Source organism: Physeter macrocephalus, chromosome 21, assembly GCF_002837175.3.
Source record: "Physeter macrocephalus isolate SW-GA chromosome 21, ASM283717v5, whole genome shotgun sequence".
Taxonomy (NCBI): domain Eukaryota; kingdom Metazoa; phylum Chordata; class Mammalia; order Artiodactyla; family Physeteridae; genus Physeter; species Physeter macrocephalus.
Genome location: NC_041234.1, coordinates 93,665,880 through 93,692,725, shown reverse-complemented (window position 1 = coordinate 93,692,725; position 26,846 = coordinate 93,665,880). Strand labels below are relative to the sequence as shown.

At 37.6% G+C, this 26,846-nt stretch overlaps 1 protein-coding gene across 2 annotated transcripts in view; it reads left to right on the top strand.

Annotated features, from left to right (window-relative positions):
- Positions 1 to 26,244, top strand: part of CUL4B (cullin 4B) — a 34,533-nt gene extending 8,289 nt beyond the window's left edge. Inside the window, exons 4-21 of one of the 2 annotated variants that reach the window (XM_007122044.4) lie at positions 6,566 to 6,669; positions 7,680 to 7,749; positions 8,507 to 8,580; positions 9,378 to 9,540; positions 9,821 to 9,910; positions 10,211 to 10,293; positions 10,928 to 10,995; positions 11,919 to 12,037; positions 12,643 to 12,835; positions 14,160 to 14,264; positions 14,773 to 14,883; positions 15,338 to 15,423; positions 16,540 to 16,647; positions 17,510 to 17,623; positions 18,557 to 18,662; positions 19,771 to 19,943; positions 22,579 to 22,731; positions 24,825 to 26,244. In XM_007122044.4, the coding sequence (XP_007122106.2) occupies positions 6,566 to 6,669; positions 7,680 to 7,749; positions 8,507 to 8,580; positions 9,378 to 9,540; positions 9,821 to 9,910; positions 10,211 to 10,293; positions 10,928 to 10,995; positions 11,919 to 12,037; positions 12,643 to 12,835; positions 14,160 to 14,264; positions 14,773 to 14,883; positions 15,338 to 15,423; positions 16,540 to 16,647; positions 17,510 to 17,623; positions 18,557 to 18,662; positions 19,771 to 19,943; positions 22,579 to 22,731; positions 24,825 to 24,920 (2,016 nt within the window). In that variant the 3' untranslated portion in view covers positions 24,921 to 26,244. Of the gene's footprint in view, positions 1 to 6,565; positions 6,670 to 7,679; positions 7,750 to 8,506; positions 8,581 to 9,377; positions 9,541 to 9,820; positions 9,911 to 10,210; positions 10,294 to 10,927; positions 10,996 to 11,918; positions 12,038 to 12,642; positions 12,836 to 14,159; positions 14,265 to 14,772; positions 14,884 to 15,337; positions 15,430 to 16,539; positions 16,648 to 17,509; positions 17,624 to 18,556; positions 18,663 to 19,770; positions 19,944 to 22,578; positions 22,732 to 24,824 lie in introns of both variants that reach the window. The other variant, XM_007122043.4, reaches the window with a different exon arrangement.
- Positions 26,245 to 26,846: the final 602 nt, after the last annotated feature.

The following is a 26,846-nucleotide window of genomic DNA, read 5'->3' as shown; positions in this document are numbered from 1 at the left end:
ATCTTTCCGGGCTCCCCTGGTGGCGCAGTGGTTGGGAGTCCTCCTGCTGATGCAGGGGACGCAGGTTCGTGCTCCGGTCCGGGAGGATCCCACGTGCCGCGGAGCGGCTGGGCCCGTGAGCCATGGCCGCTGAGCCTGCGCGTCTGGAGCCTGTGCCCCGCAACGGGAGAGGCCGCAGGGGTGAGAGGCCCGCGTACCGGAAAAAAAAAAAAGTGCTCTTCTAAAATTGAAACAATATAGAAGTATGTAGTGTACCAAACAAAAGTTCTCCAAACTCCTCATCACCCCCCACCCCCCTACCCCACCCCATTCCCTGAAGTAAACACTTACTTGGCATATGTCTATGCAGAACTTTTTTCTTTGAACGAAAAACCATTTTGCTTTAAGGCTTAAGCATGGAAGTCTTCCCTAGTGTGGTTTGCATATACTACTTCATAAGTTTTTAATTTCTAGAAAAGAACGTGCTGTTCTGAGTATATTTGCAATAAGTAAACGTTGTCTTTTAAAAGTGATTTAAAGTGTGACTTGTACCTGAGTTTAAAAGTTATCTTTCCGGGCTTCCCTGGTGGCGCAGTGGTTGGGAGTTCTCCTGCCGGTGCAGGGGACGCAGGTTCGTGCTCCGGTCCGGGAGGATCCCACGTGCCGCGGAGCGGCTGGGCCCGTGAGCCATGGCCGCTGAGCCTGCGCGTCTGGAGCCTGTGCCCCGCAACGGGAGAGGCCGCAGGGGTGAGAGGCCCGCGTACCGGAAAAAAAAAAAAGTGCTCTTCTAAAATTGAAACAATATAGAAGTATGTAGTGTACCAAACAAAAGTTCTCCAAACTCCTCATCACCCCCCACCCCCCTACCCCACCCCATTCCCTGAAGTAAACACTTACTTGGCATATGTCTATGCAGAACTTTTTTCTTTGAATGAAAAACCATTTTGCTTTAAGGCTTAAGCATGGAAGTCTTCCCTAGTGTGGTTTGCATATACTACCTCATAAGTTTTTAATTTCTAGAAAAGAACGTGCTGTTCTGAGTATATTTACAATAAGTAAACGTTGTCTTTTAAAAGTGATTTAAAGTGTGACTTGTACCTGAGTTTAAAAATTATCTTTCCGGGCTTCCCTGGTGGCGCAGTGGTTGGGAGTTCTCCTGCTGATGCAGGGGACGCAGGTTCGTGCTCCGGTCCGGGAGGATCCCACGTGCCGCGGAGCGGCTGGGCCCGTGAGCCATGGCCGCTGAGCCTGCGCGTCCGTAGCCTGTGCTCCGCAACGGGAGAGGCCGCAGGGGTGAGAGGCCCGCGTACCGCAAAAAAAAAACAACAAAAAACCTTTCCTCCACAACCTTGAAATCCTGTTAAGAGTGAGGCAGTGGTTCATGTTGTTTTGGTTTGGGTTGGTTGGTTTGTTTGTTTGCTTGTTTGTTTTTGATTGACTACAGATAGGAGTATGGTTAAATGCACTGACTTTTGAGTTGTTCAGCCTGCCTTAGATTTGAGATCTGCCACTCATGATAACTTTGGGTGAGTTACTTCTCTAAACCTAGGTTTCCTCATTTGCAAAATGGGGAGACTACCTATATGGCAGGGTTGTTCAGTTGTAAATAAAATAGTGCAAAAACATACTTACTACACAGCCTGCTGTATGTCCGTTGTCATCAGCGATGATGATGATGATGATGATGATGATGATAAGTAGTATTTGAGTCTTTAAAAAAGGTATTTTTAAGATTATGTTTTATTATACAGCTCTAAAGCCACACGTTTTTAAATTCTAAATCCACACTGGGCCAGAACAGCTGGTTGATAAATAGAGTACATCCCAAATATGCATCAGAAAACATCATTAGCCAAATTGAAAAACTAATAGAAAAAGAGAACTGTCTAGGAACAGTGTCCCTCTGCACTGCTCAAGAATGTGTCTTGTTTTTATATGTGGTATCTTAATAGTTGGAACCTTGGTTTTGGCATGTGACTTTTTTACTAAGTGATATTTTAAGTAATGGGATTATTTTCCTCATGTTCTCAGCCTTGTGTGAATAGCTGTGTAGTGTTTTTAAATTAGCTACCTTTTTTGGAGCTGGCTGGTTTCTGTATGAGTGTTACATTTATTCTTAGTATAAATTTTTAGCTATTATCTTTGAAGGTAAGCTTAGTCCATACTTCAATTCCGATGAAAATAATTTCATCATTAATAATGAGAACTCTTGTTTGGTTAGCTTTTTGTGAAATAAATCTTAAATAACGGAGCCTTTCAATTAATGATTCTTTCATCAGGTACATGACCGCAAGACTGGAAGCAAATAGTGCATCCATCTGAGTATAGGTTATTTTCCATTGTAAAATCGGGTTTCTTAAGCAGTCAGTGGAGAGCAGGTAGTAAGATTCTTAGCAGAGGTGACAAGCTATTATATTCTATGTTGATGACTAGGTATTGTGTTCTGTAAGTTTAACCATCGATGTGTTTAAGCTTAGTCTGTCACGTTACTATTACTCCTCTTTTTACTGAATTGTTAATACTATCCCTGCTATTTATCCCAACTACAAATTCTTAGTCCTTGATAATTTGTCTTATTTAAGCTCTTTTTACTAGATGTAAAAAGAGAAATAATTTAGGTTTCATTGTTCGGCTTCCTTTCTGCAAATTCTTAGTTTTTGATATATTTTGATTATCTTATTTTAGGCATTTTTACTAGATGTAAAAAGACATAATTTTGAGTTTTATTGTTGTATCAGTTGTTGAAAAGTTTTGTGGTATGCTTTTCTTTCTCTCTTTAAAAATTATGGTTTGAAAAATAAGCCCCAACCTGTTAGGCCAGTGACCAGAGTTCAGCACCCTGGTGGGAATTTAATTTCTTAAGTGTCTGTTGTTGCTAAATCAGAAAATTTTCCAGATTTCCTCCCTTACCATTTATTTTCACATGCTTTGTAATTTTTTTTGTATTTTTATCCTTATTTTAATCCTCTCCATTTTTTTATTCTAGTCTTCTTACCCTCATTTCCACTCTTTTACTTGTCCCAAATGCAAGCTTATGTGCCTTTGCTGTTTCTAAATCTTATATTCTGCAAATTTCAGGAACTATAGTTTTGCATTTCATTTGCTACATGTTTATATTTTCTTAGGAGTTTTTTTTTCTTCAGACAAACATGTGTTTGATGCAATGTATGAATTTTGGAGGGAAGGGGCTGGGATTTGGAGGAATAAAAGTTAAAACCTTATTAGAATGTTTTTATCTTATATCTGACTACCTGCAAAAAGGATTTAAGGCAGCATATTTAACCAGTAGTGATTGGGAGCTTAAGTAAAAAGATAGTTTTATTTAAGAGACTTATAGAATTATCCAGAATGTTTAATACAAATAGTTACCTGTGAAACAAGGTTATATTAGTAATAATTATACCAGATCAAACTTCCAGGGATTTCCAGAGTGTTTAGTCAAATGTAAAATGATACATTTCTAAAAGTGCTTTTCAAAGATCTGGAATAAAATAGAGTTTACCTCAAGCTCCTCAGTAGTGATTTAACACTTATTCATGTGTCTATCCCAGCACCTAACAGGACAGAGTACTTAGTAAACACCCCGTTCTTGTTGAATCAGTGACTGCTTACTGTGTGCAAAGCTGGACAAATGCCATGGGCATATAGGGATCACTTAGTCCTTGCCCCTAAGGCGCTTATATTCTAGGAGGCTCATGAAATTAGTAGTTTGTGACCAGCATTTTTTAAAAAAGATAAAATAGAAAATATCGGAGTACATCACACATAGTAATGGTAAGTACAGTTTCATGAAGATTTTGTTTCAATTACATAAATTTTATGTGTAACGGATTGTGACATAAAATGTATATCTTACTGTGGCTTGTCAAAAACTTTTGGAAGCCACTGTTTTAGGCACACATGATTGCTCCAAACAAACCTTGCTTGAAAGTAAGCAAAGCAGAGTATTTAGATCACGGGGTGTATGGAAGATTATAGACAGACATGAGAGTAAAATAATGGTAATATTGAGCCTTGAATGCCATGCTAAAAAGTGTGGTGGTGGGGAAGATAGGGTTTTATTGGGGGAGGCAAGTACTTAAGTTTTTTGAATAGTTAGTATATTCATCTGGTTCAAAGCCCCAAAAGTATTACAGAGCATGTAGTAAAAAGTTTCACTTCCACTCCATCCTCCAACCCTGCTCCCCCAGCTAATTCCCCTCTCGACAAACATAATTGGGGGTATCATTCCAGAAATGGTTCATGTGTGTAAAAACAACTGTGTGGAGTTTTTAAAATTAATTTTTCTTTCTTTTTTTTTTTTTTTTTACATAAATGATAGTAGACCATGCACCACACCATTCAGTCCTTTGTATTTTTTTTTTTTTTACCACTTACGGGATTTCTCCATAAATGGTACCTGAAGAGCTTGATGGAAAAGTTCTTAAGGAATGGAAATTACTAGATCTGATCTATATGTTAAGCAGTCAAGGCTAAATTAGAGAAGCAGGATGTTCTCTTCCATCTTGACCTTCAAAACTCACCTTAGATCCTCCTGCCTTTCCCTTTCCTTCTGTTGCTTCTCATATCTTAAACCACTCTCCAACTAAACACAGGTGAAGCTGTATGTATATGAAGACCAGCTTAATTCTCTTATTCCTCACTATTCCCATAAGCTCTTTATCTATTTCCCCCTGGGTCTTTGGGACTCCACCTCTTGTGCTCAGGAAGCCTTTCCTGACTTGCCTCTGCCCTAAAGATTGGGTTAGGGACCTCACCTCTATCTTATCCCCATCATAGCACCCAACACAGTGTATTGTAATTATATGTTTTCTGACCAGTTTTCTCCTTACGCTGTAAGCCCCTTCTGTGTGCAGAACACATTGCTAGTTATAGGTACATTAGTTTTTTAAATATTTACTATATTCACCTGGTTCAAAGCCCAAAAAGTATTAAAGAACATATAGGTGCATGAGCACATGGTCTCTTTCTGTCATTAAGGAGAGTTGGGGGACAGGATATACACATTAAGAGATACAATATTGACTCAGGGACAAGTCAGTGTGGTATGATTGGTGATAGTGCCAAATGAGTCACTGGTAGTCAAGGCAATTAAGGAAAGCTTATTGGAAGAAGTGGAACCTAGCTGAGTAGTAAGAGAATATGGTATCTTGTGTAAGAAGATAAATAGATGCGATGAGAACTAATATATGGAAGAAAGAATAACACAGCAGAAGGGAATGGTGAAGGAGGACTCGGAAAAGTACTGCAGGTGGGAAATGTGGGGAAGGTGAAATACAAAGACAGAATCTAAGCAGGAAAATGAGAAATGCTGAGAAAATTAGTCACTCAAAAGGAACACCAAGATACAATGAGAAGACTACTAAAGGAGGAAGGGAGAGAGTCCATAGAGGACTAATGTGAACCAGTCAGGCACATGAAATAAACATAAACACACCCTTAGGCATTTGTGGTCTGACCCAAGGCCCCATGGAAAGTGGTGGCCAGCAGAGAGCCTTCTTATTCCTCCTTAGCTGCTATATCTGAGTGGTCTGCTGTTTCCTGGTAAGGTGTAGTGCCTTTCCTCCTTTGGTATAAGTGGTTTCCTTTAAGCTTTCTTTTCATTTGCTAGTTTATTTGCTGGACCTGCATGCTGGGAATATGACTTCCAACTACATATTTATAAAATTCCACTCCAACCAACAGGACTTGGATGGTCCCTTAGAGTCAATTTTAATGGAATTTTTGCCTTCTGTTGTGGTGAGAAAAAAATCCTGGTGTTATACTTAAGTCATTACTAGTTGGAATTGTAGATTATATCAGAGTTCATCCAAAGAGTTTTACCATGCCTGTCGTATTAAATTTGAAAGTCTTTTGATGCACATAAGAAACTCACTGAAATCTCAAGTTTGTCCTTTTGGGATCTGAGTATAAAAGACCAATTCAACTATTAGAATGAAGTAAAAATTCAGTATTTCTTTAGTAATTAATGTTCATCCCATTGTGCAAATTTTAAAACCTCTATTTATTATTTAAATATTCTTAAGCTGCAATGTTGGAGAAAAATCCTTGTGTATAATTATATCATACTCATTATAATACTGCTAGCAATAAATTCTGCATTGCTCTGTTCAGGAAAACCAAAGAAAGTATAAATAAATTTTATTTCAGTGGTGGTTGGACCACCCAACCCATCTAATAAACAATTGGTGAAATTATTTTCAAACTCAAAATGGAATTCTGCTTATGAAAACAATTAACATTTTTAAGAACAAGACAGAATTTATATGTAGCAGTTGTTACAAATTGGTCTTCACAAGGTGAGAATTTGGCTTGATTCCCTCCATCCTTAACCTGTACTGCCACAATAAATGTATTAATTTGTGTGTGTGGGGGGGTGTTGGTATAGTACACTGGTTATGAAAAAAGTTCACTACCCATGTTGATATTTTGCTATTTTACCTTGTGTTTTAAATGGACGAATAATCCTTTTTAATAAGCCAACATGGTAGAAATAACAAATAATAGGAATTTGATGTAAATAATCAAGAAATCCCCCCTCCCTGCCCCACTCACTCTGTAAGAAAGTATGTGTTTAATTTTGCAGGCTGTGGAAAATCTCTGTTCTTACAAGATTTCTGCAAACTTGTACAAACAGCTGAGACAGATTTGTGAAGATCACATCAAAGCACAAATTCATCAGTTCAGAGAATATCCTTTTAAAAACAAAAAACCTTGTATTTTCATCTATCCCTCCCTCTCTGTCCCTCACTTTTAAACCCAGCTTGAAATGGAATGCCTGTGTTTTGTAGATTTATTTTTGTTCATCTTGCCTCGAGTAAGAAGATGCAAAATTTGACTTTTTATCTCTAATTAGGGTCCAAATCTACATTGTACTATTAATGTAAATAAATAAAATGTCTTTACTCTTTTTGAGGAAAGATAATTGGGAAATAATAAACTGAAAACACAATGCTCAGTTATGTCTAAGACTTGTTTTTTGTTGTTTTGGCCTAGTGGCTTGCAGGATCTTAGTCCCCTGACAAGGGATTGAACCCATGCCCCCTGCAGTGGAAGTGCAGAGTCTTAACCACTGGACCTCCAGGGAAGTCCCTAAGACTTGTTTTTTTTGTTGTTTGTTTGTTTGTTTCGTTTTTTTTTAAAGACAGTTTTTTTGTTTGGTTTGGTTTTTTTTTGCTGCTTTAGGTCTTCGTTGTTGCGTGCGGGCTTTCTCTAGTTGTGGCTAGCGGGGGCTACTCTTCATTGCGGTGCTCGGGCTTCTCAATTGCGGTGCTCGGGCTTCTCAATTGCGGTGGCTTCTCTTGTTGCGGAGCATGGACTCTAGGTGTGCACATTTCAGTAGTTGTGGCACACAGGCTCTAGAGCGCAGGCTTAGTAGTTGTGGTGCACGGGCTTAGTTGCTCCACGGCATGTGGGATCTTCCCGGAGCAGGGATCGAACCCGTGTCCCCTGCATTGGCAGGTGGATTCTTAACCACTACGCCACCAGGGAAGTCCCACTAAGACTTGTTTTTAGAGGTGTTTTTTTTAGTGGGATCTAACATGTTTTTACAGTTTAAGAAGTAGCATTTTGTTTCATAATTAAGTGCTGTTTAGTTTATTTAGTTCGTAGGGCATTCCGTATTTAAGACAAATGTGCTCTTAGGTTGCATATATTACTTGTACTAAGCACTTTAAAAATATCCTTAACGTATATCTCACGGATTCATTGGATAGTGTTCTTTTTCTAAAGAAGATCGATAGATGTTGGCAAAACCATTGCAGACAAATGGTAAGATGGAAAAAGCATTACATTTCAGCTAAATATTGTCGTTAAAATAAGTTTCTTCAAATACAGGAATGCTAGTTTTAAAAGCTTTGCAATGGGGGGACTGAAACTAATTTTGGTTGAGTTTTCTATTTTAAAACTGCAAGTTACAGGTAAACCAGTATTTTAGAATGACTTGCACCTTATGATCATTTTTATTTTTGTAACACTTAAGCAAAAAGTATTTATCTCATTAAAAAAGTTACATTTTGCCTGTCAGTCTTGATGGCTATCCCACTCACTATTTGGTTACTGTGCCTGATGGTTCTGCATTTTAGCTTATTCAGATCACAACCTTTTCCTTTTTCCCTAATCTGGTATTATTTTAAACCTTATATTCTGCAAATTAAAAATCTTAAAATCCATCCCACCCACCCAAAATCCCACGTATACAATTTAAGGCAGTTTCACCCTGAGGACTGTTGTTGAGGAAAAATTGTATGCCCCTTTATTTTGTTTTTATTTTTAGTTGCTTCTCAGATTGCAAAGAAGTCATAGACCATTTTAAGTGTCTTTTTTTTTTCTGGAAACTACAAGAATTAAGGTTTATTAATAGTTTAATAAAAATGGTGTGGGCATATTCTCAGGTAGATGTGTTTATCTGTATGTTTGATCCTAGTAGTCTAGTATATATACAAGTAAACCCTGCAATCTTATTTTATAAAATTTTTCAGCTTCACAAAATATAAAAAATTGTTTGATTTCTTTTTTTCATTGGCAGATCATGATCAGGAGCATTTTTTTGTTTCTGGATAGGACTTACGTTCTTCAAAATTCAATGCTACCCTCCATTTGGTAAGGATACCAGAAAAAAATTATGAAAAGATTTGTAACAAATCATAGTCAAATCTTTAAATTACACTAATAGAAAAGAGTGATACTGTGAATATTCTCCTAAAAATTCATATTTGGCTTCTAGACTTCTGTTTATAGCAGTTTTACCTTGTTAATTATGTTTTGCCTATGCTAATATTGGAGATAACTAACATGCCCTGGGCATATAATAACTTATGAAGAAGTTTCTTTGTTAGCCAAGGGGATTAAAGTTTGCTCTGGATTGTCTGAGTGTGCATCATTTTGTTGCTGATCAAGAGTTCACTCATTATCTTTTAACATTATTGTGGAAAACTCCATGTATACACAAAAACTTCAGAGTATAATGAGCTCTTCCCCCCACCATGTGCCTAGCATCTACCTACAGCAATTATCAGAGTTTACTGATTTTTGAGTACTGAAGCCAGATGACAAATGAGCAATTAAGCCTTCATTACCAATACAATGAAGACCATTTTATAGCTTTGAACTAATTTTGCCTCTTGATTTGACCAAGGTAAGAAATCCACCAAAGAAAATAATACAATAAAACTTAGTTACGGAGGAAGATGGGAATTTAGCTTCAGTTTTCATTAAAGACAAAATGAGTTTCTTGTATACTTTAATAATGTCATTTAAAATTAAATGTGTGGATTTTATACTTTTACAATTGCTGCTTCAAAGCCTGGAACCCTAATTAACATGTGGTGAGAAGTTAAGCAAGCCTCTCCAGAAGTGGTATTGTCAATTAATTTAGATTATATATTTTTTTATTTTAGGGATATGGGACTGGAGTTATTTAGGGCTCATATTATAAGTGATCAGAAAGTCCAGAATAAGACAATTGATGGCATTCTTCTTTTGATTGAGAGGGAAAGGAATGGTGAAGCAATTGATAGAAGTTTACTCCGAAGCCTTTTAAGCATGCTCTCTGATTTGCAAGTAAGTCAACTACTTCACTTACTACAGAGCTGATTGCTGTCCCTAATTTGATGTTTAAAAAGCAAGCTCAGGGAATTCCCTGTCTGTCCAGTGGTTAGGACTCCGCGCTGTCACTGCTGAGGACCCAGGTTCGATCCCTGGTTGGGGAACTAAGATCCCACAAGCCACGAGGCATGGCCAAGAAAAATAAAAACCAAGCTCATAGTGCTGTTCCCATTAAGGGCATTCAATAAACATTTATTGGATAATTGAACTCCATTATTTTGTTACCCGTTTCCAGATTTATCAGGATTCTTTTGAACAACGATTTTTGGAAGAAACTAACCGACTCTACGCAGCCGAAGGCCAAAAATTAATGCAGGAAAGAGAGGTATTTAAAAATCATGATTAATAAATCCACTGTGTCTCACAATAGACCCTACTTTATTGAACATAAGCTGCCCTTTGCATTTATCTTCCCAACATTATGCTGCTTTTCTCTCACTTAGGTGCTCCTTTCTTTTCTCTCTTCTTGAAGGCCAGAATTCTGGATCATAAACTCTACCTATAATTTTACATATGATTCAACCCTGTCACATTTGACAGGGCTGCTCCCAGGATCTTTTGGACTTGACATTTTCTGAATGAGTTATGGGGAGGAAAACAATAATATAAAAAACTATCTTTGTAGGTTCCTGAATATCTTCATCATGTTAACAAACGTCTAGAAGAAGAAGCAGACAGACTTATTACTTACTTAGATCAGACCACCCAGTAAGTATTACATGCTCAGCCTAATAGCCTTAACCTGTGTTGTTGAATCACTTGAGGCACTTGGGGCATCCGCAAACATGTTAGTAACTATTTTCAGGTGTCTTGAGTCTTTAACAATTGTTTTCATAATGCAACCTTCCAGTTGTTATTTTCCCTACTTAATTAGATTTAATCAAGGATTTGATAATTGGTTGTCTATATGTGTTTAGGATGTAATTAAAAAATAGTATTACAAGCTGATATGATCTTTGAAATCTTCAGGCCGATTAAAATTCGGTGGGTGTTCATAGGAGAAAGTATTTCTGTGCTTTCCTAAATATTACCAACCAAGGAGTTCCTGTAAGCAGCACAGATAAATTCTTTACTTTCCTAGTGAAAGCAGAGAAGTTTGGGAAAAGCCAGCCATAGCAAGATCCTTAAAGTATTTATTTCGTGATGTAACAAATTCTGAAATATGCAATGTTTTCCTTCTAGGCATAAAGTAGAGTAACTCTGAGCACAATAAATTTATACATAGGAATAGGAATATTGAAATTAACATATAATGAGCTATTTGATTTTTCCCCCCCAGGAGAGACTATAAATTTTCAGCAAAGTCAAAGTCAATAATTCTAAACTTTTTTTTTCCTTGTAGAAAGTCATTAATTGCTACTGTGGAAAAACAACTTCTAGGTGAACACTTAACAGCGATTCTTCAGAAAGGTAATTGGTAATTTACAAATAGGAGATTACTTTTAAAATGGTAGCAGCAAACAAGTAGAAAAATTTTTAGAGATTGTCCTTTTAAAAGTTTGGTAGTGTGTGGCTGCATTTCTGAGGAGGGACACAACCCCTTTTCCCTATTCATCACAGTAAACTTTCAGGAGGTGCCTGTTTCCTTAACTTAAAGATATGGGGAGTGAGATGAGAGGAGACTACCAACTCCAGTAAAGAAACAGTGGGAATTGGGGAATTCTTGATTTAATTTTTAAGACTGCAGTAATAAGGAAATGTGTTCCTTTTTGCACTAAAATGTTTTTGTTTCTAGCATATAAAACCAAGCACTTCTATTAATCCTAAGTGATCTATGAGTATACCCTGAATTTTACTTTGACAATGCTACAAATAGGCAAAAAAGTCTTACCTTTCTCTCCAGCCATCTTTTCTTTTGTTTAAGGTATTTTAGTACATTAATGCAGTTACACTTTTATTTCATTCTGAAAATCAAATACTTTAGAACTTCATTTAAACTTGGCCTATTGATGCATGTTTTTTTATATACCACAGGCCATATCCAATACTCTGAAATATATTGTATACTAATGCAAATATAATGTGGCTATTGCACATATGAGGTATTTATAATGTGTATTTATGTAAACCAATTTTTATAAGTTGGTTTATACATCTCATCTACTATGCTAAATGGTACAAACCATTACACAATTTTTGTTTTTATATAAAGTTCCCTATAGTTAGTTTTCACTTGGAAAGGTGATTGTTTCTTTGAGTTTAATTCAAAGCACATCTCTGTATTAAAATCACAGACTAGTCATAGTTCAGACCAGTATCACAATAACTTATTTTTCATTAAAATATCTGACATTTTTGTTCACTTTTTTAATACCAAATGTTTCAAAATTCAGGTTTAAATAACCTCCTTGATGAAAACCGAATTCAAGATTTATCTCTCCTGTATCAACTCTTCAGTAGAGTTCGAGGTGGCGTTCAGGTTCTCTTGCAGCAATGGATTGAATACATTAAGGTAGTAACATTAACCTGGTTTTTTTTTCTCTCTCATGGCTTATAATCTATACATCTAGAGTACATATCAGCAAGAATTTCTTATTTGTTAGATCCTTTTTTTTTTAAGTAATGGGCATTTTGAGAACAGTCAACCTGGGAATGATAGCTGTGTGGCAAATTAGCAATAAAACAGTTCTCTTCTTGATGTCTGAGGTGATTTCTAGCTCCAATAAAATATAGCAGTGAATGTGGAAAAAGGAAGAGGGATTTTTTTTGGATCCAAATTTCTTTCCTTTCTTTGATCTTACACTGAAGGCAGATTGCTGTTTTTTAAAAATTCAACCCGACTTCTTTAAAAGTAGGAAAAAGACCCAGAGACTTCTACAATAATGCCCCATTATGATATTATATAGCCAGTGGCCATTACTTATTTTATTACTATAGATGAATGGTATCAGTCTGGATGTTTATAACTTTATTTTTTTATTTTCTTGACTTCAAATCCAGCTTTATCTTAATTTTTTGAGATTTTAAAGTATGTGTATCTACTTAAAATATGATTGGGGGGATTGTTTTCATTGCAGATAATTAAATTCTAATAAAAAGTCATTTTTGTTTCTTTAGGCATTTGGTAGCACTATTGTAATTAATCCTGAAAAGGATAAAACCATGGTTCAAGAATTGCTGGATTTTAAAGATAAGGTTGACCATATAATTGATATCTGTTTCCTGAAAAATGAAAAATTTATCAACGCCATGAAAGAAGCATTTGAAACATTCATTAACAAAAGACCAAACAAACCTGCTGAACTTATAGGTATTTCTCCAGTCCCTTTTCCCGGTTCCTTAATGTTCTTCTTTTACTCATAAAATTCCAGTTAACCTGAAATTTTGACAAGGTTTTGTATATTAACACCTAATTTATTTGGAGTTGCATACTTGGTGGTTTCTAAGAAGCTGGATGCAAGGAATAAGTCCTTCATGCTAAAGAATATCTCAAAACCCACATGTCAAACATGGTCTTTCTTTGTAAGACCCTATTTACTTTTATTTATAAAAAGCTTGATAGCTGTTTTACAAGCCTCCTGCAATTTAGAGGTGAGGCAGGGTGCCATTTCTTGAGGCCCAAACATAGGGCTACAGGAAAGGATAGCACAGAATTACAGTTGCCAGTGAGAAAGGTAGAATGTCCAGGATGAAAATAAACCTAATAATCTGGGCCCATTTAGAGTAAAAGGTGTGGTATACTTCAGTTTTCAGTTTTTCCCACCTGGGTACCCCTTAATGTCAAGGAGGAGGTAGCTGAGAAGGTCCTTTGCCAAAAGGATGAAATTTTTTTTTTTTTTTTAATTTTTGGCTACGTTGGGTCTTCGTTGCTGCGCGCGGGCTTTCTCTAGTTGTGGCGAGCGGGGGTTACTCTTCGTTGTGGTGCGCGGGCTTCTCATTGCGGTGGCTTCTCTTATTGTGGAGCATGGGCTCTAGGCGCATGGGCTTCAGTAGTTGTGGCACGTCAGCTCAGTAGTTGTGGAGCACGGGCTTAGTGGCTCCGTGGCGTGTGGGATCTTCCCGGACCAGGGATCAAACCCATGTCCCCTGCATTGGCAGGTGGATTCTTAACCACTGCACCACTAGGGAAGTCCCCAAAGGATGAAATTTTGTTGGTTTACTACTTACCCTTAAAATGTTTGCAAAATTTGCCTCCTACTCTGTAATGTATCTGGTTTGTTTTAATAGAAAAGGGTTTAAGATTGCCTACCATCAGTGTAAAGTGAATACTCCAGAAGATGTGCCGTGTCTTTCAGTGGCTTTGATGACCCCAGCACAGGGCTGTATACATCCCCCACCCCCGGGGTACCCATATCCCGCATATCCCATTTTAGTAAGCATCAGTATGGTAGAAAGTACGTCAGATGTGGAGCCAGAAGACTTGGGTTTGAGTTGAGGCTCTTGTATTTTTTTAGCTCTGTGACATTGAACAAGTCACTTGATCTCCCTGACTTTGGAGACTGTTTTAAAAATGCATGTGTACATGTGAAACATTGAAAAAGTCAAGTATATCATACTCCTATTTGGTATTTATAGTGACCAGTACCTCATGGATACCCATGATCACTAAACAACAAACTTTCCCTCCATTTTAGCTAAGTATGTAGATTCAAAGCTTCGTGCAGGCAACAAAGAAGCTACAGATGAAGAACTTGAGAAAATGTTGGATAAGATTATGATTATATTTAGATTTATCTATGGTATGTATTTTTGTTTTAATATTTTTCTTTTGAAACAAAGCACTCAACAGAGAAACTAGCGAGTATAACCAACCTAGAAGGTATATTTATTTGGGGGTTAGCTATTTAAAATTCTGTACATTCCTTGCATTTAATTTATTGGGGTACTTGAGGAATGTTACTTAATTGCCTTGTGCTTTGACTTTTCCACTATTAAGAGCCTTGAATTTTGCTACTTACTTTAATCTTGAGTATTGATGCTAAAGCTACTAGTTGACTAAAGCTACTAGTTGACTAAAGCTTTTCTAAAGAAAAATTAATTCAGTCTTAATTCTTTATAGCAAAGAACTTTTGAAAGGTTTGGCACAAAAATCTACCTCTAATGTTTCTTGAATTTAGCAAACTTGGATAAAATCTATAAATTTAAATAACTTGGAGTAATGGTACGATTTATTAAGCACTTTGAGTCAATTTTGTCAAAACCTTATATTGGAGTATTATGAGAGTTGTGTTTTATTATTTAACATAGGCAAGGATGTTTTTGAGGCCTTCTATAAGAAAGATTTAGCCAAGCGCCTGTTAGTTGGGAAGAGTGCATCTGTGGATGCTGAAAAATCAATGCTGTCCAAACTTAAACATGGTATGTTTGTCATTCTTTCTGTTCCTTTTCTTCTTTGATTTCTGAGAGAAAATGTTAGCTTAGTTTTTACTCTTTTTAGTCAGTTGCCTCTTTTGTCAATCATTGTATGTTCTTATGATAAAAACGTAAATTGAGTAAGCTCATTAGGTTTCCAACCTATTTACATATCCAGAGCTGTTGTGATTTTTTAAAAATTAAAGCACTGTTCTTTTATTATTTGTGTAAAAGTTTCCCATTTATCTTATGCCTAAATAGTAGATAAGGTTACTACAGGATTAAAGGTTTGACTCTGAATTAGTGGGGCATACACTTTGGGGTAAGGATTTTTTTGTTCTTATAAATAGTTACAGATCATATTTCATGCTAAAGTAAGTTTTATATTTCATGTTTTCAATTCTAAATTCTGTGTTTTTACCACTTTAAAATACTGTAAATGTACAAACATCTTTAATAGAATGTGGAGCTGCTTTCACCAGCAAACTTGAAGGAATGTTTAAAGACATGGAACTTTCTAAAGACATCATGATTCAGTTCAAACAGGTAAAAGTGAGTTAAACTCTTACTTAATTCCTCCAACTTAAATGTATTTAGTTATCTCCTTACTTTGGTTTGTACTGAAGAGGATAAATAGAAACATGTATTTGTTATAAATACTTCATAGCAACTTAGATGATAGTCACAGTAGAGGGAAAAAATCACGAATGAAATGTAAGTATATTTGACCTACTTCAAAATTTATTCTCAGTATACACCCAAGATAACACAAAAATAGAAATAACGTGTATTGAACAGAAGTAACGACAAGAAAAGCTGTAGCTAGTGAGAACAGGGCTTCTAGCATCTAATCACTGTTGGTGAGTTGCATGTTCAAAGCTGGTGATGGGGAGGGAGGAGAAGTGATAGAGTGGTTGTATAAGTCCTTTAGGGACATTGGGAATGAAAAGCTAGATCCATAGTTTTGCAGATGTTGGTAGAAGCTGGTTTTGAAATATTTGAGATTATAGGTAATAGTGATAGCAAAGTAGATTTTCCTCTCCTAGGGTTTAAATGACTTCTTTACCACTATATTGCTACGGTGGGAAATGAGAGTGGAAGACTCAAGAGAAAGATCAGGGTCAGTAGATCATGGGTCCTGTAGTAGCTACAGAATAGGGTTTATTTGCTTTGCCCTTTCCCCTTCTTCCTTCCCCATTTCAGGTCACACCCTGCAAACAGGCAGTGGAGCAAGTGAAAAACCGGAGACTTGGGCTGGCTGGTGGGGTGTGAGGAATGGGGGTTGCTGCCAGGTTTTCCAAGCCACATAGGGGTCTCCAGAGATGGGGACTGCAGGTGGTATGGGGAAAAGAACGGAGAAGAAATCCTATAACAGCCCAGTCGTATGTGAGAAATTATTTATTTAAGTCATTAATGCCTCTAACAGAGCACGTGATCTTTGTGTGCCATTGTAGCAAAATGTTACCCAGTGTACTTTTCTAGTGCACTTAATATAGGCTTCATTTATAGTCCTTTTAATAGTTGCCTTTTATTTTAAAGATTGTCAGTACTCGCATGTAGTTTTGTAATGGGGAACTTCTTAAATGGGTCATTATTATGGCATGAAATGTATGCACTTTTATTTTTTAAGATCTCAGTGTGTGTGTGTTGATTTTATTGTAGTATATGCAGAACCAGAATGTACCTGGGAATATTGAATTAACTGTGAATATCCTGACGATGGGTTATTGGCCAACATATGTGCCTATGGAAGTTCATTTACCACCAGAGGTAAGAGTTTAGGACTTGAGTTATAAGCCTAGAAATACATGACATTTCTATTTTGCTTATTGAAAAATATGTACTTTTTTAAAAGTTTGTTGTCAGTAAGCACCCCACCACCAAATGTCAACTGTTTTTAATACTTTACTCTTTTATTTAAATTACTCTTGTACTTATATCATTAGAGCATAGCTAAAGATGCCAAGTTTCTGAGTTCAGGGCTAAGTTCCTTGACTCTTCTTTCAGTTCCCCAGATTGTACCCATCACTCTGTCCGGCTCTCAAAAATTCTTGCCCGTATATCACCTGGGGGTTGGACTGCTGAGTGATGGCTGCTTGAGTAAATCCATCCTAACTCCTGGGGAAATGTCTTAACCCAGGACTGAAGCTTAGAAAAGGGTTAAGGCTAGAGAGATAGATACTGAGAGTCCTCCATGGAGATAATCATGGAAGCCCAGGGAGCAGATCTCCCTCATTAAAAGGGAGAATGTGGAAACAGGACGAACAGGCCTAAGGCATAACTTTGAAAAAGGCTCACATTTGGTAGGTGGTAGGAAGAGGTACCTGTGAAGTAATCTAATGAAGAAGCAATAGTGAGATAAAGGAACCAGCATGTTGCAGAGACACAGAAGACATTGGAGATGAATGTTTCAAAAGAGGGGATGATAAAATGTTGCAGACAGATCAGAGAGTGTAAAGACTGATTAATGCCATTAGATTTGGTGGTTATTACCTTACATCAAAGTGATCAGTGGACCTGCTCTGTATAGTCTTTAAAACTTCCAGAAATTTTTACACGAGGTAAATATAAAAAGTGGTGAACGTGATATTGGATACAGAGCTTAAATAAAGCTTTGTTTTATTTATTGTAGATGGTAAAACTTCAGGAGATTTTCAAGACCTTTTACCTAGGCAAACATAGTGGCAGGAAACTTCAGTGGCAGTCAACCCTAGGACACTGTGTGCTAAAGGCAGAATTTAAAGAGGTAAGTGGATGTTCCCCAAACTTAGTTTTCACCATCTTTTTTTGTGTGTGTGATACGCGGGCCTCTCGCTGTTATGGTCTCTCCCGTTGCGGAGCACAGGCTCCGGACACACAGGCTCAGTGGCCATGGCTCACGGGCCCGGCCGCTCCGCGGCATGTGGGATCTTCCCGGACCGGGGCACGAACCCGTGTCCCCTGCATCGGCAGGCCTATGCTCAACCACTGCGCCACCAGGGAAGCCCTCACCTTCATCTTTGATATTGAGGTCATCCCTCTTAATTTGAAGGTTTAAGGTGTTTTATAAATTTGTCCTAAATATCTGCATGAGATAGTGATAGCTTGTCACAGCCCTGTGTATATTATAAGAATGTGGTCTTTTCCACAGTTGATTGGGCCCTGCTGCAAAACCAAAACCAATAACCCTTTTCTCCCACACCCTTTCCCCACCTGTGGATGCAAAATTCACGCTGCCACTTCTTGACAGGAAACTTCTTTTCTTGTTGCTGGGAGCTAGAGAATAGAGTGGGCGTTAAGGGGAACAGTTCTCATATCTAATTTCAAAAAATCCTACAGCTTTTCATGACTAATCTGAATCAGACAAGTTGAAAATGCATTGAAATAGTGATTTCTTGTTGCTCATGATAATATCTGTAATGACACATAAAACCCACTTATTAATTTTCATTACTTTGTTGCTTTAATTATAAGCCTTAAAAAAAGACCTGTAGAAAGGTCACCCAATCCTTCCTCCTGTTTTAAGTAGGATCACACCTAAACCCTACACTGAACATACTGGCTTTTCTGGATAGTGTTAATCCGAGTTTCTAAGTCCACTAATTGAAAAATGCTTTTCCAGTAAGAGATTAGTTATTTGATTAATTTTCATGCATTTTTAAAAAAAAATGATGGCTAAACACTGTTGTTTCTCCAACAGGGTAAAAAGGAACTCCAGGTCTCTCTTTTTCAAACACTGGTGCTGCTAATGTTTAATGAGGGAGAGGAGTTCAGTTTAGAAGAGATCAAGCAGGCTACTGGAATAGGTTTGTGTTGAATCGTTTGATTAGCATGCATTATTCGGTGTCCACTATGTGCACTCCACTTGGTTAAGAGCTCTGGGGGACTAAAAAGGGATAATCTCCCTCCTCAGCACTTATAACCATGGGGAAAGGGAGAAATGACACTTAATTTCACAACTAGTAAGTACCAGTCTGTGGTGCTGACAGAGTGTTAGGAGTTCAGTGAAGCAAGAGATAACTATGGACTGGCATAATTGGGAAAGCCCTTCATGAAGGAGGTAGGACTTGGGCTGGGCCTTCAGATTTAAGTTAGGGACAAGGCATATGTTGCAAGAGGAAATACCATGAGAAAAGGCGTGGAGGAAGGAATGAGCACAGTGTGGGCAGGAGTCATAAAAAGTTTAACTGCAGCATAGAGTAGTGAGATACAAAGTTAGCTAGGTAAGATATGGAGAGCCTTACAAGTCTAGCAAGTGAAACATACATTGTAGGATCTCAAGTGTGTGACATATTGTAAGTGACTTATTTGGGCAGCTTGCCTATAATCAATAGATAGTAGGGCAGCTTGAAGGATGAAGAGAGATTCCAGTCCAGAAGCTAATGGGGTAATTCAGGCATAAAGTGATAACGAGCTTAGACTAGAATGAGGTCAATGAGAAGAAAGACGAAGCATCTCTGAGGAAGCAACTACTAGATATGTGGAGGATGAAGGAGAGGGAAGAGTTAAAAGATGATTCCAGGGTTTCTCACCAGAGGAGATTGGTAGCTTCATAACTAACAATTGGAAAGAAGACAGTTTTATGGGGAAGATGATGAATAAAATGTTGGACATACTAAAATTGATGATAGTAGAGGAGCCAGCTGGAGGTATCCTTTAAATGTAGGACTGGGGAAAATGAGATGTCATTTCTGAAGATGTGGTGGTTATCCACTCGGAATGATAATTGAAGCCTTTAGAGGATGACCAGGAAAAAAGCCATTGGATAGGACAAAGAGGAAGTTGTTCATGATCTTGGGGAAAAAAGGAAACAGTTTTAATAGATGGGTGGGGTAGAAGCTAGACTGAGGTTGAATGTAGCTGTGCGTGTTGATGAGTTAGTAACAAATAACTAATCCACTCTTTCTTTTTCAGAGGATGGAGAGTTAAGAAGAACACTGCAGTCATTGGCCTGTGGCAAAGCTAGAGTTCTGGCGAAAAATCCAAAGGGTAAAGATATCGAAGATGGTGACAAGTTCATTTGTAATGATGATTTCAAGCACAAACTTTTCAGGATAAAGATCAATCAAATTCAGATGAAAGAAACGGTATTTCTTTTGCATTCTCCTCATTCTAATGTACTGGAATTATATATGTTCATAATAAAGATTTATAAAGAAGATTTTAGCCTAGAATACTGCCACTAACATTAACATCATCTATGCCTATATCTAGCTCAGTGTATTTCAGTATTTGATTTTGCAGGTTTTGAGGGGGCGGGGGTGTACACAATTGGGCCTGATAGTTTTATATCCTGCTTTTTGTGTGTTTAACATTAAGACTTTAGATTTTTTTAAATTTATTTATTTTAGGCTGCATTGGGTCTTCGTTGCTGCACACAGACGTTCTCTAGTTGCGGCGAGTGGGGTCTACTCTTCGTTGCAGTGCGCAGGCTTCTCATTGCGGTGGCTTCTCTTGTTGCGGAGCACGGGCTCTAGGCGCGCAAGCTTCAGTAGTTGTAGCACGCAGGCTCAGTAGTTGTGGCTTGTGGGCTCTAGAGAGCAGGCTCAGTAGTTGTGGCGCATGGGCTTAGTTGCTCCGCGGCATGTGGGATCTTCCCGGACCAGGGCTCGAACCTGTGTCCCCTGCATTGGCAGGCAGATTCTTAACCACTGTGCTACCAGGGAAGCCCCAAGTCTTTAGAATTTTTCCATGCCATTAAGCATCTTTATAAAATGGCAGATGGCCACACAATATTCTTTTACACAGCTATAATAATTTATTCAACCAATATCCATTGTTGGGTACTTAAATTCATAACTTCTTAGTATTGTAAATAAAACAGCAAGATACATCTCTGTACCTAAATCTTAATCTCTCTGATCCTTTCTTTAAGAATTTATCATGGAAGTAGATTTTTTGGGTTAAAGAATGTGAACATTTTAAGAGTCTTAATACATTATGCCATTTTGTGTTCTAGAAAGATTGGACCAATTTACACTGTCTAATGTGCCTGTCTTACTGTGCCCTTGCCAGCACTAAAGATTATATTTTCTTTTTTTAATCTTTGCCAGCTTGGTGAAAAATTGGAAGGTTTAGTTAGTGTTTCTTTCTTTGATCAACAGTGAATATTTTGCACTAAAGATTATATTTTCTTTTTTTAATCTTTGCCAGCTTGCTTGGTGAAAAATTGGAAGGTTTAGTTAGTGTTTCTTTGATCAACAGTGAATATTTTGTTTGTTTTACCATTTGAATTTGTAAGACTTTTATTGAGGAAACCAACAACTGCAGCATTTCCTGAAACCAGTTGGTTTCAATTCCAACAAGGTTTAATGCAGTATTTGAGAAAAAGTTTTATAATAGGGATAGAAGTCAAGGTCGCAAACAAGTTCCTGTCTCGTTAACATTCACATCAAAGGCATGATATTCCCTTAGATTACTGTGTTATTTTAAAACCTGTGCCGTATCAGAAAGAAACTAACTGCAAAAAGCCCAAACCTAGGGACTTCCCTGGCAATCCAGTGGTTAAGACTCTGCGCTTCCACTGCAGAGGGTACAGGTTCGATTGGGGGAAGAAAGATCCCGCATGCTGAGTGATGAGGCAAAAAAAAAAAAAAAAGCCCAAACTACTCTTTTATTTTAGGTGCTAAAGAGGAACATTCTTGCTTTAGCATTAGAATTGGTTAACTGACTTTTTTTTAACTGTGAGTTTCTGATTTATATATTACAAAATAAAAATTAATGAAAAAAATTTGGGACTTCCCTGGTGGCACAGTGGTTAAGAATCCACCTGCCGGGCTTCCCTGGTGGCACAGTGGTTGAGAGTCCGCCTGCTGATGCAGGGGACACGGGTTCGTGCCCCGGTCCGGGAGGATCCCACATGCTGTGGAGCGGCTGGGCCCGTGAGCCATGGCCGCTGAGCCTGTGCGTCCGGAGCCTGTGCTCCGCAACGGGAGAGGCCACAGCAGTGAGAGGCCCGCGTACCGCAAAAAAAAAAAAAAAATAAAGAATCCGCCTGCCAATGCAGGGGACGCGGGTTCGATCCCTGGTCTGGGAAGATCCCACATGCCACAGAGCAACTAAGCCCGCACACCACAACTACTGAGCCTGTGCTCTAGAGCCCGCAAGCCGCAGCTACTGAAGCCTGCGCTCCTAGAGCCCATGCTCTGCAACAAGAGAAGCCACCGCAATGAGAAGCCCACACACCACAATGAAGAGCAGCCCCCACTCGCCACAACTACAGAAAGCCTGTGCAGCAACGAAAACCCAAGGCAGCCAAAAAATACAATACAATAAAATAAAATGTTAAAAAAAAAGTTTGACACTGGTTAGCTTAGCTGGTTAGTATCATACTTTGAGTCAGATGTCAGAATCAGTCACTTTTACAGATAAGCTAATGTCATACAGAAATCTGGTCAATAACCTCTTGTGACACGTTAAGAGTTTGAGAAGAGAGTAAAAGAAAATGATAAATTCTGCATCAGCTGTCTTTCTAGAAAAGCAGCTCAAAGATGGTATTTTTCTATTAACTAATATTGGCATTACTTCATTGATATAGGACATTAGGACAGATAGGAGTTATGTTGGTAGGGTTTTTTCTGTCCTTATCTATTTATAAGGTTTCTTTTGGTAGTTCAGCATACTTAAAGCATTAACTGTGTCATGTCCCTAAAATGTACAATTTGTATAAGTAATCAAGTTTCACTTCAGGTTCAGTTCCTAAGTTTAAAACTTTTTTGTTAGGTTGAGGAACAAGCAAGCACCACAGAAAGAGTATTTCAAGACAGACAGTATCAAATTGATGCTGCAATTGTTCGAATTATGAAGATGAGAAAGACACTTAGCCACAATCTCCTTGTTTCAGAAGTGTACAACCAGTTGAAATTTCCAGTAAAGGTAGGTACTTCTGTATTTTATTATTGAGCTGCTTATATATAAAAAATATTGAGTTTATTATATATAAAAATTAGATTTTTCAGACACAAATCTTACAAACATAGACTAAAACCTCAAGACCATTTGGAGGGACAAAAGTTTTCATTTCTTATGCTCATATATATGATTCCAAAAAAACCTTTGTTGGCATATGTGGGCAGCTGTGACAAAAGGGGAAAACAATTTATAAAAGCTCCTATACCTGAAAGTTTAGCTGCTAAGTGAGTCTTTGAAATTTTCAAGTTTATTCACTTTATTTTTTGAGCTTCTTTGTTATTTTTGTTTCTGCTTTCTCCTTGAAATACCTAGCTATCTGACAGATTTGGTTATTTTAATTAAGCTAAATCTGTTTAGTTAGCTTGTGTAAGTGTCCATTAAAAACTATACAGATAACTAGTAATCATTAGGCATCTTTTTTAAAGCTTAGCGGTAGTTCTGGCAAACAAATTAGTCGTCACGTGGACATGTTCCATTATAAATGCCCAGTAATAAAGCGCCTTAGACAATGTGGTATTGTACTGGACTGTATCTCATGTTTTAGAAGATTTCCAGACTCTTGTGATGATAAACACTTGGTAAAGTTTGGATAGACTCTTGGCTGTTAGGGTTCTCATGAGCTTTGGGCCTAGGTAAGTCATTTCACCTTTTGAGCTTGTTTCCTCTTTGGAGATGATAATAGTACTTATCTCGTAGGATTATTGTGACGCTTAAATGAGATAATATATGTAAAAACTTAGCACTGGGCCTGGCACATAAGTGCTCATTAGCTGTCACTGTTAATAAGGTAGGCTTTCTCTCTCCTCCAAACCTAATACTGCCTCCTCATTACCACACTCTCACCCTCATGTTCTGCCTTAACAATCATTTCACCTCTCGCCAGAGAGATCACTGATGCTAGCTAGCTAGGGAAGGTAGAGAGGATCATTGTAATAAATATTGTGCTGATATTCTAGGTCTTTCACCATAATTAAGAGAAAGTCATTTTGATTTTCAAATCCTGGAATTCAAACTTTGGTGAAATTTTGGCTGCCCCATCAAACTACTTTCCCTCTTTACCTTTCTTGATCAAGTAGCCATTTTACACAATCTGAAAAACTGTTAGCAAGCAAGATTATATTCTCTTTATAGGCTAGATACAAAAGACAGTGGAATTTTGTTACCCAAGAGCTAAGAATGCAATCATGAGAACAAGCTATAAGCTTTCTCAATGATTTTTCAATAAGTAGGATTCAAAAATTCAAATCATTTGTAGCAGGTAACAGTTAAACCTTAAACCTGAAATACGAAGATCTAAATTATGAAATGATACTTCACTTATCAAACCATTTGTTGTAGTATTCTTGTAAATAGTGATTTCCATAGTACATTTTTTATTTAATTTATAAAAATGCAACCTGACTTTGAGAACCAGCTTTTGTCCAAATTTAGGGTCTACTTATTTTCTCAAACTATCTTGGCAAAACTAAATAGCGTTCTGTTTCCTTAAACTATAATGTGTTCCTTTTGTGAAGTTATGGTAGTCTTTTGTAATTGTGCAGAGAATAGCTGGTTCTTAGAAAACCTCTTTAAAATAGAAAAGTAAAGTATTGTATAACAGTATGACAGGGGACTTCCCTGGTGTTCCAGTGGCTAAGACTCCCTGCTCCCAGTGCAGGGGGCCCGGGTTCGATCCCTGGTGAGGGAACTAGATCCCACATGCCACAACTAAAGATCCTGCACGCAGCAACAAAGACCCCTCATGCTGCTGCAACTAAGACCCAGCACAGCCAGGTAGATAGATATAGATAGATAGATAGGTAGATAAATAGATAAACAGATAAATAAATAAGATGTGACAGTGTATGCATAGTGTAAAAACATTTTTTAACCTGGTTTATTTTCATTATACTTTCCTCTTTAAAAAATCAAGGAGATTTAAAAGATAAAAATTAAAAAATATTAAGGAGATTAAATCAATGAGCCAAAACTGTTCTTTTTTTTTTCATGGGGTATTGGTAAATGGGCTTGAGCCAGTGATTATGAGCTTTGCACTGAAAGTTTGCCTTCTCTTACAGCCTGCTGATCTTAAGAAGAGAATAGAATCCTTAATTGACCGGGACTACATGGAAAGAGATAAAGAAAATCCAAACCAGTACAATTATATTGCATAAAATGTTGGCCTTGGAGCATTTGGTGTCATAAGCAGTAGCCAGTGGATAAACTAACCTGTTATTATTTGACTTCTTTTATACTACCAATGACCAAATGAAGCAGTGTAATGGAAATAGTTGAGTGACTTTTCAGTGGTTAACATGCCCATTTAAAGAGTAATACTTACCTTTAAGAAGAATGTTGTTGAACTCTTTGCATGTTATTTAGTATGATGTGCAGAAAACTCTTAAGAAAGTACCTGGTCTTCATGATTCCTATTTGGAACTGGGGAAGAGGTCCCTATGGCTATTAAAAAAAAGAGGAGGGGGGTTCTTATACACCATTAATTATGAAGCAAAAGGTTTATTTGCTTAAAATGTCATTTAAAGATACTTAAACTGCATGCAAACTTTATTTACTGTACAGAATTCTGGATGTATTTATCAAATAGAAAAACCACCCTGGACTTGGTTGTTCACCTGTTTTGTGATTTCCCTTGAAGAGAAAAATAAGTTGTCATAGCTATTGATATTTTACTAAGTAATGTTCTGTTACACTGAAAGGGATGTTTTTAAAATTTTTATTTGGAAACAAGTTTTCAAGCAGAGGGACAGTTGCTTACATAGTCTTGTATACACACATCCTAAAATGTTCCCATGGGATGTGTGTATATGGTTCAGCCCTGAGTTTACTGTGCTGATTAACAGGTACTTATAAAAATAGCTGAAATAGAAAATTGCTGGTCAGTTGTACTAGAAGAACATAGTAGGAGAGAAAAATCCAACTCTTCCTTCATATTAAAAATGAATATAATATGAAGAACATCACAAAAGAGACCAAAACCTACGTGTTTTGTAACTTTTTACAAGAGCAAAAGTTCATAAACTAGTTTTCAACTTCCTTTAGACTTTAATGTTGTTTGGACAGTTTTGTCTTTAACTTGGACCAATTGTAGATTGTTACAGGCTTCCTGGGATTTAGCATTCCTATTTTCTCTACCAAAGTTTTTTTTTGGAAGCACCTCAACTCTCCTTTTTGTTGGCATATAAGCATTTCCTATCATCCTTATTTTAACTTCCTAAAGCCCTAGATAGAACTAGATCCTTCCTCATTTCCCCCATACACCCCCTAGTTGGGAATTTCAAATTCTGTATTATGCTGATCTTATTCCTTTCAAAATTGCTTGAAGATAAAAGAGTTCTCATAGCCACTGGACACCTGCTTTTCAGGGGAATGTCCTAGGATTGTTCATACATAGAAAATAGCAAAAGCATTGTTTTTCAAATTGATAATGTGAGTAAAAGTCTTCTCTTTTACCATCAGTGGTTTTTTTTTTTTTTTTTTTTTATGTTAAGGAACCTTTAAAGATGTTATCCATGTAAGAATCTCACTCTTCAAACCAATGGTGTCATGACAATTCTCATCAAATATACAAGAAGGAAGTCAAATGTGATTTTCTTTTTAAGAAAGTTGTTGACAGAAGTTCACTGTATAAAGCTAAATATTGCATTTGGAATTTGGATCATGCGGCTCCGGACACGCAGGCTCAGCGGCCATGGCTCACGGGCCCAGGCGCTCCGCGGCATGTGGGATCCTCCCGGACCAGGAAACGAACCCGTGTCCCCTGCATCGGCAGGCGGACTCTCAACCACTGCGCTACCAGGGAAGCCCCATCAGTGGTTTTTTGTTTTTGGGTTTGGGGTTCTGTTTTGCTTCCTTGTTTGTTTTTCCTTGAAGCTTTGAAAGGAATTGATCTTGGAGAAAAGCAGAATTTTTTTTTTTTTGTGGTACGCGGGCCTCTCACTGCTGTGGCCTCTCCCGTTGCGGAGCACAGGCTCCAGACGTGCAGGCTCAGCGGCCATGGCTCACGGGCCTAGCTGCTCCGCGGCATGTGGGATCTTCCCGGACCGGGGCATAAACCCGTGTCCCCTGCATCGGCAGGTGGA